Source organism: Paralichthys olivaceus, chromosome 16 (assembly GCF_024713975.1).
Source record: "Paralichthys olivaceus isolate ysfri-2021 chromosome 16, ASM2471397v2, whole genome shotgun sequence".
Classification (NCBI taxonomy): domain Eukaryota; kingdom Metazoa; phylum Chordata; class Actinopteri; order Pleuronectiformes; family Paralichthyidae; genus Paralichthys; species Paralichthys olivaceus.
In genome coordinates, this window is record NC_091108.1 from 7,247,962 (window position 1) to 7,256,837 (window position 8,876).

An 8,876-nucleotide genomic window follows, 5' to 3' on the forward strand; every position below is an offset into this window, starting at 1 on the left:
GAAACCCCGGTGCAAACAGACACTGGTCAGAAACATTTGCCTTGAAGTTGTTTTCTTAATGTGCATTGAGCTCTCTGGGCCACCATAGGTATGCACTCTACTGCTATTCCATTGTGTTTCTGTCTCAGCCTGTGAGTCAACTCTGTTGAAAAGGAGAAGACAGAATGGACTAAAGCATTTTTTATAAAAACTGAATCTATAAAGGAAAGCGCTGAAGGTGTGCAGGGATGTCGTGGAGGTGACTCTTACCACTCGCTGCCTCTTGGGCGCCATCGCTTCTCATTTGTATAAATCGCCCACCTTTGCGTCCGTTCTCAGCCAATGCGCAGCTCTCATGCTGGTTGCCTAACAACGCAGCCTCCAATCAGAGTGAGGTTTGGTTTGTGGTCAGCTGAGGACTGGACTTTAAAAACACAAGCAGCTGCTGCAGAGCTTCAGCTTCAGCCTCAGCGTCGGCTCATCTCTGTCCTGCCGCCGCTGCCTCGTTCAAAACAGATCGGGGGAGACTCGAGCTTCGTTTTTCACCTGAAACACGATGACAGCTGGACCGGAAGCTGCTGCCTCTGCCCGAGGAGCCAGCTGTTAGTTTGCCAACATCACGTATAACTCGACAACACACGGACCTGACACGTTTCACACCGCACCCGTGAGTATTAGCCTAGCTGTTATCCAGGTTAGCATGCGCTGCTAACTATCTGTTACTATGGGGTGTAACTGGGTCGTTCGCTCCTTGTTATAGTAGCATTTAACAACTCGAGCTTAAACTTGAAACCTATTTTACACACCAGGGGTGTTTGGCCGGGTTACCTTAAAAGTAGTAAAAGTTAAATTATTAAAGTCAATTATTTCAACACAACCTTTAAATTTAGAACTCTGGCTAGTAGTAGTTGTAGACTACTTGTAGTAGTTGTAGTCTACATGTAGTAGTTGTAGTCTACATGTAGTAGTTGTAGTCTACATGTAGTAGTTGTAGTCTACATGTAGTAGTTGTAGTCTACATGTAGTAGTTGTAGACTACTTGTAGTAGTTGTAGACTACATGTAGTAGTTTATATGTAGTAGTTGTTGACTACACGCTGTAGTAGTTGTTGACCACATGTTGTAGTAGTAGTAGTAGTAGTTGACTACACGTTTAACAGGCTACCATTATATATAGATATATTATATATAACATTAAACCCAGAAGCACACTTGACTCAATCATCAGTCACCAGTCAGTGTTTCCTTAGATAACAGTTGTGTGTCTTCTGGTTTGCTTGATAACAACATTAGGGAGTTATCTGTGCTGCACACTGACACTTCGTGTACGATTAATGAACATGACCTGGATGTTTTCCTCTTTTGATCATCAGCACAATGTGCTCGACACTCCCTGAGCTCAAGTCATATGATCTTGGTACATATTGTGGGAGTGGCAGGTGTAGATATCTAGCTCAACTTGTTTCACCGCGACTTGTTATATAATTATAATATTGTCCCAAAGTCACACAAGTCTAAATCGTACATTCTCACGCTCTCAGATTTATTGCCTTTCTTTGTAATGGATTCTTACATTTTTATCTTTTGTTAATCCACCGGCCCGCAGCTGAGATCATCTTACTATCCTGCATTTTAGATGCCAGCAGCCAATAGGAGAGCCCACTTAAAACGCCCAATCTAACCCCCACCCCCCACTGGCACACAGCTGAGAATTAATCCTGTATGGGCGATGCAGAGGCCCAGATTATCTACTGCTGGTCTATCTCATGGTTTTGTGCTCTGTTGCAGGGCTCTGTTCCAGTGAGAGGCTCTGATCCACTGCCTGGCTGATAATCCACCTCCTGGTTGATAACTCGTGATCTCACATCCCTGTGTCCTGATGTGTCGGTGACATGGGAGAGTGGTGGACAAGTGTGCCAACAGAGACATCTATAGGTAAATTTATCTTCTCTGCATCCGGGTGGATAATATAAGTATGGAAAGTCCCCTCAGCGATGCTTTTTGTAGAATCGGCAAGAGGTGACCCATATTTATGCCCTCATTTTGGAGAAGCAACCTAATTCAAGCCTTAAAATAGTAAAAGAGTGCAGTTGAAGTAAGGTTCATACACTAAAATCCATAATTTCTCTCATTATGTCTTTTTTCTCTCTTTTTTTTTAAAGGAAACTATGACATCTCAAGCATATCACATGTGACAATGTCACCCTCCAGACAGAACAACCTCATGTCAATGTACCCCTCTTTGCCCCTGTCAAAAAGCTCCTACAATGTGATTAGTGCCTTTTGCACAGAGGATAACACCCCTCAGTGCATTCTATACATTAACCAGGTAAGGAAATGCCCAGATTCACTAAATGTTTTGTAAAAATAAAAGGCATTTGTCCAGGTGCATCCTTCACATCAGATTTGATTGTGAATGTGATTAATTTTACCATTGCATGTCTGCAGGAATTATTCACTGTAAACTAGGACAATGACAAAAGTCCTTTCTTTCACAGGAGCTCTCCTCACTGGGCCTCTCTTCCACATGTATCGAGGCCAGCTCACCGGGGGGAGTCATTCTGAGCACAGTGCCAGCTTTGAACGCCATGTATGAGCTGCTGCAGATTCACAGACGAAATATGGGCACTTTAGAGGAGCTGGAGAGAGAACAGCTGAAGAAATCCAGCAACTTGGAGCACATGCAGATGAACAATTCCAGACTGAAGGCATGTTTGATGGAGGAGGGGAGGGGAATCTCAGTGTTACCTTTGTACTAGTGTAAATTCAAATCAAGACAGTACCTCTGGACGTACACAGGCAAAAACAAAACGACAAAGCTGCATTCACAATGAGCTGGAATATTTTCATTTATTTCTAAAATTTAGCAATGAAAGACATGTTTCCTTATCTCCAGGAGAGACACGCCTCTTTACATTACACTCACCAAATAACAAGTCATGGTTATGAGTCCCACAATGCACTGTGAAGAGTAAGGAATGCTATGGAAGGGCAAATGCTTTGGATTGCAATTTTACAGCACATATTTTCAGTTTTTTGAGAAAGGAGATGAAAATAGCAAATACTTAGTCCATGTGTACGGTCTTATTAAACCCTTAAATGGTGTCTTATGTTTTAGGAAGGTTGTTTCCTCAGGAATCTACTTTCATAGCGCCAACCCTGAACTGATTGCTTCCTCTCACTGTGCTCATTAGTTGTTTGTATTTCATTCCAGGATCAGCTGGAACTGTCCATAAGGGAGAAGTCGGGTCTACATGAGACGGAGAGGCAGCTTCAACTCAAAATCAAGACTTTGCAGAGCTGCTTGAAAACTGAGAAAGATGAGGTAGACTTTCTGTTTTTCCCTATCATCAGCAACACTCATGTTTTCAGTTATATAAAGTGTAGAAGCCTGAAAAACTCATGATTCAATGATATTGTGCAGGTTCAGAAACTCCAAAGTATCATTGCCAGCCGTGCTTCTCAGTACAGTCATGATGCCAAGAGGAAAGAGAGAGAAGCTGCTAAGCTAAAGGAACGGGTCAGCCAGCTACTGGTCGACAGAAAGGATAAAAAACTAGGTAAGCATGAATATACTGATACTTATCAGTGCAAGGTGTTTGGGATGAATTAATGGCATTCATCTTATCTTTTGTTCAAAAATTTCTTAGCAACTAATTTACTCTTCCCTATTTTAGCTATTGATGTGCTGAATTGCTTGGGACGGGCAGATGGAAAAAGGAGCCACTGGAAAACTGCAAAAGTGACTGCCAGGTATTGTGAAGGGAACCATGTCCACCTTTTGACCTTAGAATCTTTTAAATGTGTAATGTCAGTCAGGTTAATAATATCTGTAACTTACTCCCCATAGCCATGAGGGGGAGATGTACAAGTCCTTGCTCAGCGACTATGAGGCGAGTCAGAAGTCCTTGATGTTAGAGAATGCTGAGCTTAAGAAAGTACTCCAGCAGATGAAGAAGGAGATGATGCACATCCTGAGTCCGCGCCAGTCCAGAGGAGCCACTGCTGAGGACAGCCATGAGCAGGTATTCAAATAACTTATGTTCTCATATTATTAACACACATAAAAGGTTTCCTGAGCAGGAAAGTATTCTTTTTATTAACCATTACATGTAAACTTCATTTGTGAGCTTGTTCATGTATATCAGATTAAATGGGATGAGCATGTTGAGAATTTCCCCTTTTCCTTTTTTTCTTTTTATTTGCTCAGGCTGATTCAGATGGGGAGGAGAAGATGGGGGACTGCAGCAGGGAAGCACTGGACCAATCCTGTGAGCATGCAAAGGAGCAGCTCACCAACAGCATTCGCCAACAGTGGCGGAAACTTAGGAGCCACATGGAGAAGTTGGACAGCCAAGGTAAACAAAGCACTGTCTCATTACCTGAAAAACTGCTTTATGAATATTTCTTTGACTAATGTAAATGTGTAGCTGTTCATCTAGCATTTATATGCATGCTGTATATCCGGAAGAAAATTTTGTGAACAATTGTCAATCAACGTTTTTTGTTTACGAAGCAACTCAAGTTCAAAACCAACTGGAGTCCAATAAAGAGGTGATACCAAGGGAGAGGCACGAGCATGAGATGGAGAAGATGAGGTGTGAAGTCCAGCAATGCAAAGAGTTCATTCATGCACAGCAACAACTCCTCCAGGTATCTGCTGATTTAAAACCAGAGATGGAAAGTAGATCTGTGCAGGTTAAACATTTGCTTAGTTTTATGTCAACTCATCGTTATGAGTGTAAATTAAGAAATAGATGAGCACATCCGTACATCATTGAATATTTTGATATTATAAATGAAGATTTTCTCTGAAATAAACATGCGTGTGCTTGTTTCCTCCTACGCAGCAACAACTGAACACATCATTTGACGACGAGACCGCAGCTCTTCTCAATGATTGCTACACGTTGGAGGAGAAGGAGCGTCTCAAGGAGGAGTGGCGGCTCTTTGAGGAACAGAAGAGAAACTTTGAGAGGGAGAGAAAGAACTTCACAGACGCTGCTATTCGCTTGGGGCGAGAGGTACTGAAGTCTTCTCTTCTGATATACTTCCTCAGTATTATTCAGTGTATATTGTGGGGGTTGTAATTGTGTTTCCTTTGTTCAATGTGTTTGTATTTCACAGAAAAAGGCCTTTGAGGAAGACCGTGCCTCTTGGCTCAAGAATCAGTTTTTGAACATGACTCCCTTTATCGATCGTAGAAGATGTTCCTCGTCTGATGGTCAAAGTGCCTTATCAATCAGTAAGTCTAAAAATATATCTGGTATAATATGCAGAAATTAACTGGTAGGGGTGAACTTCATCTTAGTCATCACATTTTGATATGCTGCTGTGGGACAGTTTTTACCTCAATGTCTCCTACATTGCAGGAAGTGAGCCAGAGATGAGAATGTCTTCCACTAAAGCTGAACTGACCAAATCATCAACCTACGCTACATTCTCCACTCCTAAACCCACACACAGTGCTGCTGTGCCATCCACAACTGAACTTTACCGGACACTCCGTCTAATACCAGACGGCAGGTATAATTTATTCACTTGTTACCTATTATCTTGTATGTCTGGGATTTTATTTACTGCCATTTACCAGGAGTTGTTTTAAATGTTAACAACATATCTCAGTGTCTTGAAAATGCAACAAATGTCTTACGTGTTAGTGTTGAAGTGACAACATGATTCTGCAGCACATTAATACAGTTCATCTCTGTATTTTCCCCTTGTCAGTAGCTCCAGAAATTCAAATCGAGGCCGCAGGCATGAGTGCAGCTCCATCGAAGACGGAGATACTCGCACAAAGTCAAAACACAGAGTTCGATGTGGAGACCTGAGTATCTTCTCTCTGGGTGAAGATGAAAACAACCTCACTTAAAGAACAAACCCGTGCCTTTTTTTTTTAAAGAGAAGAAAATGTGACTCTGCAGTCGACTGGAGCATCAATCATGGCTGATTTATTGCAACATTGTATTTTTGTCGCTTTTTTATGGACGTGCACAAATCATTAATTCACCAAAGCTGATCAAACAAGAACGCACTTTAATGAAGCTGCCATTGTTTTTTTACAAACAGAGCAACACTGGCAATTCTACGGTGGCAGATGAGTCGCACACAAGCACATGAAGGGAAAACACCAATACAAACGCCACATTGAAATGCAAAAGCCACACTATGGAAACACAAAAGAAGTGAAACAAGGAAAAGAGTGACTTTTCACTATTCACTGCGATAAAACCTGTTCAAGACAGTCACTCATCTCATCACTCGCTGGTTGTGTTGTGGCTTTTGTACTTGTGTCGCACGCCTTTGTCGTAGAGTTGCGGCTTTTGCTTTTTTGTTTTCCAATAATGTGCATGTGTGAGACATCTCAGCCGTCACACAATTCAGACGTTAAGCTACATTCAGAGGGGGAGGGTATCTACCGAGTAGAGATTGTTGAGCATGTGGAGTTGTTGATATCTTCTACATATTGGATGATATGAAATGTTAAGTTTGTTTCAATGGAACTTTAATGTATAAATTATGAGTTTTAATTGGAGCACGCGTGTGATCTGCTGGTCTGAGTACAGCACAATAAAGAGATTTCTAATTCAAAGTGCTTCGTTTTCTCTTTATTGTGGCGCCCCCTACCGGGTGAATGACCGGAATCCGGATGTCATCACCTTCTCCGCTTTTGTCTCCGCATCCAGCCCAGACCCGCTCCCTCCGCTTCCACACAGACGAAGAGAAGAAACGCCTCGAAAAATGTCGAGTTCCTCAAACCTCGTCGCCATGAAGAAAGTCGTGCAGCAGCTCCGCTTCGAGGCGAGCATCAACAGAGTGAAGGTAACCCCCGCGTTTCTTCGTTTTATTGCCTCGAACAACGCGGAGAAATGTCGACCGCGTCCGGCTAACGGCGCTAGCTGGTGTCCGGAGCTAGCAGCGTTAGCCCCGCAGTCAACAGGCGTAGCTTAGCATAGCAGGGCGTAGCTAGGAAGAGAAACACACAAGTTGTATGTGATAGAATTAATCAACGTGGGAGAAAGAGTAAATGATGTCCGGATTTTAAGATGGTGGCTGCCAGCATCTGTCTGTGAACTTTAAGGTAGAGGGTAAGCTAGCAAATAACGTTGCTTAAATATAATATAGCTTGATCGATAACTATATCTCAATAACCACTTTTTCCAGAGGGTAACTGCCACATATTCCCTCATGATTTGAAACCTGCCCCTCCAACCTGGCCAATGCATTTATTGCTAAAATTGTACTTTGGAAAGTTAAAATGGAGTTAATCAATAAGGTTGGTCGTGATGACGTTTTGTGAATCAGACTCAGGGTCCAGATAACATCCAAAACAACAGAGATTAAAATACATACAAAAGCCCAAATTAGAATTTGTATGTTTATGCTTGATCCTTGGAAGCTTTTCAGTACTTTTGATCCCCTCCCTTTTAATTAATGTGTGTACAGCCATTTATTTGTGTTTTGTAACCTCATTACTTGACTCATTTTGACAGTCAGTTCTCCGGCTGCAGGAGTCAACACCTTCCAATCTGCCTTGAGAAATCTAGCATGATTCAATGACTCTGAAAATAAAATAAATAAAATAATCCAAGTTTTATCAAATATTGTGTTTACAGCTATACGCTTCCTATAATACTGTAAATGTATATATAGAGGGAGAGATTATTTCATTTTCACAGTCATGAGCTGACAAATAATGTTAGATTTCATAAGACAGTACAGCAGAACTCATTGTGACGACTCACCTTAAATCTGAAATGAGCGTAGTGTCCCATGTCATGGTTTACATTGCGGTACCTCTTTTGTCTCCAGGTCTCCCAGGCAGCTGCAGACCTTCAACAGTTTTGCATTCAGAACGCCTTGCAGGACCCTCTGCTCACAGGCGTGTCCTCCAGCACTAACCCTTTCAGGCCACAGAAGGTCTGCTCCTTCTTGTGAAACCACTGCATTCATTGGTGAGTCTGCCATTCCCGCCGACACACTCAAATAGACTGTTCACCCAGCACAAGCAATTGGAGAGAATTTATGATTGTTTTTCATGATTTACCTTAATGTGCGAAGAAAACAACCCGAACATTGATAGAGACTTCTCAGACCTCCCCGGCTTAATTGACTTCTTTGTCATAAACTTTTATATTCAAATTATTCCAATCACTAATATTTTCTCCTTTAACAAAAAAGGTGATTTTATTTTTCAGAGAATAAGGATGTTTGGCAGTCAGTGGAAAAAAATAGATTTACATTTATACTGTAAAGACATCTGGATTAAAATGATTGAGTTATGCATTCACAATTTAGTTTTTAAGATTTCTATTATAGTGTTAAGAAATTAATGTGTCTCTGATGGTACAGATTGTTGAACAATATGAAAAAGCTGATACCAAGATTTTCTTATGATAAAACAAATCTTTTAAAATTCATTTTTAATAAAATCCAGTGCCTAATGTGTTGTCTGTTTTTGTCTCTGGTCTTATTTTTGTTCCGCAGGCCTTCATTTTGATGCTACAGGGAAAAGTTGACCTCAACACTGCTCCTCATGCCAAGCCATTATACTGCCACGGGATCTCTGGAGTGTAGAAAACATTGTCAGGAAGATGACCATCTATTTTCAGCCACAGTAGAAGAAAGGAGACAGTTTTATTTTTCATGGCACAGTGTGATTTTTGAGTAAATTATTGTGCCTTTTCTATTGTTCTATTTTAGTCATCGCTGTTCTTGACTTTTTTGTATTTAATGAATAAAAACATTCTTTCCTACTATAAGGTTTTATTGGTATTGCATTTTTTTTTCTGCTGGTCATCTGTTGGACAACATTACATGACACAAATGGCTGACAGAATGATGCTTAATGTATACTAGATGTGTAGTACTAATGGGAGGATGCTGAGGTGGGGATTT

At 41.2% G+C, this 8,876-nt stretch overlaps 2 protein-coding genes across 3 annotated transcripts; both read left to right on the forward strand.

The window, feature by feature from the left end:
- Positions 1 to 376: 376 nt before the first annotated feature.
- ssx2ipa (synovial sarcoma, X breakpoint 2 interacting protein a) lies at positions 377 to 6,570 on the forward strand. Of its 2 annotated transcripts, none has more exons than XM_020111369.2 (14): positions 377 to 646; positions 1,767 to 1,913; positions 2,141 to 2,307; positions 2,477 to 2,686; positions 3,193 to 3,303; positions 3,403 to 3,538; positions 3,656 to 3,731; positions 3,829 to 4,003; positions 4,189 to 4,336; positions 4,495 to 4,631; positions 4,829 to 5,002; positions 5,106 to 5,223; positions 5,351 to 5,504; positions 5,709 to 6,570. In XM_020111369.2, the coding sequence occupies exons 2-14, from the start codon at positions 1,871 to 1,873 to the stop codon at positions 5,848 to 5,850; spliced, it is 1,791 nt and encodes a 596-aa protein (XP_019966928.1). In that variant the 5' UTR covers positions 377 to 646; positions 1,767 to 1,870; the 3' UTR covers positions 5,851 to 6,570. The 2 variants fall into 2 exon arrangements, with proteins under 2 accessions (XP_019966928.1, XP_019966920.1); XM_020111361.2 differs by having other exon boundaries at positions 378 to 646; positions 5,706 to 6,570.
- A 10-nt stretch (positions 6,571 to 6,580) lies between these two features.
- Positions 6,581 to 8,737, forward strand: LOC109645742 (guanine nucleotide-binding protein G(I)/G(S)/G(O) subunit gamma-5-like). The gene is made up of 3 exons (XM_020111380.2): positions 6,581 to 6,800; positions 7,791 to 7,933; positions 8,466 to 8,737. The coding sequence occupies exons 1-2, from the start codon at positions 6,720 to 6,722 to the stop codon at positions 7,914 to 7,916; spliced, it is 207 nt and encodes a 68-aa protein (XP_019966939.1). The 5' UTR covers positions 6,581 to 6,719; the 3' UTR covers positions 7,917 to 7,933; positions 8,466 to 8,737.
- The last annotated feature ends 139 nt before the right edge of the window (positions 8,738 to 8,876 follow it).

Bases quoted from the DNA above. Each gene is read 5' to 3' on its own strand.
- ssx2ipa (XM_020111361.2), top strand. From the start codon at position 1,871: ATGGGAGAGTGGTGGACAAGTGTGCCAACAGAGACATCTATAG. The intron at 4,632-4,828 runs GTATCTGCTGAT...CCTCCTACGCAG, and splicing joins CACAGCAACAACTCCTCCAG to CAACAACTGAACACATCATT. The intron at 5,505-5,705 runs GTATAATTTATT...TCCCCTTGTCAG, and splicing joins CGTCTAATACCAGACGGCAG to TAGCTCCAGAAATTCAAATC.
- LOC109645742 (XM_020111380.2), top strand. From the start codon at position 6,720: ATGTCGAGTTCCTCAAACCTCGTCGCCATGAAGAAAGTCGTGCAGCAG. The intron at 6,801-7,790 runs GTAACCCCCGCG...TTTTGTCTCCAG, and splicing joins CGAGCATCAACAGAGTGAAG to GTCTCCCAGGCAGCTGCAGA.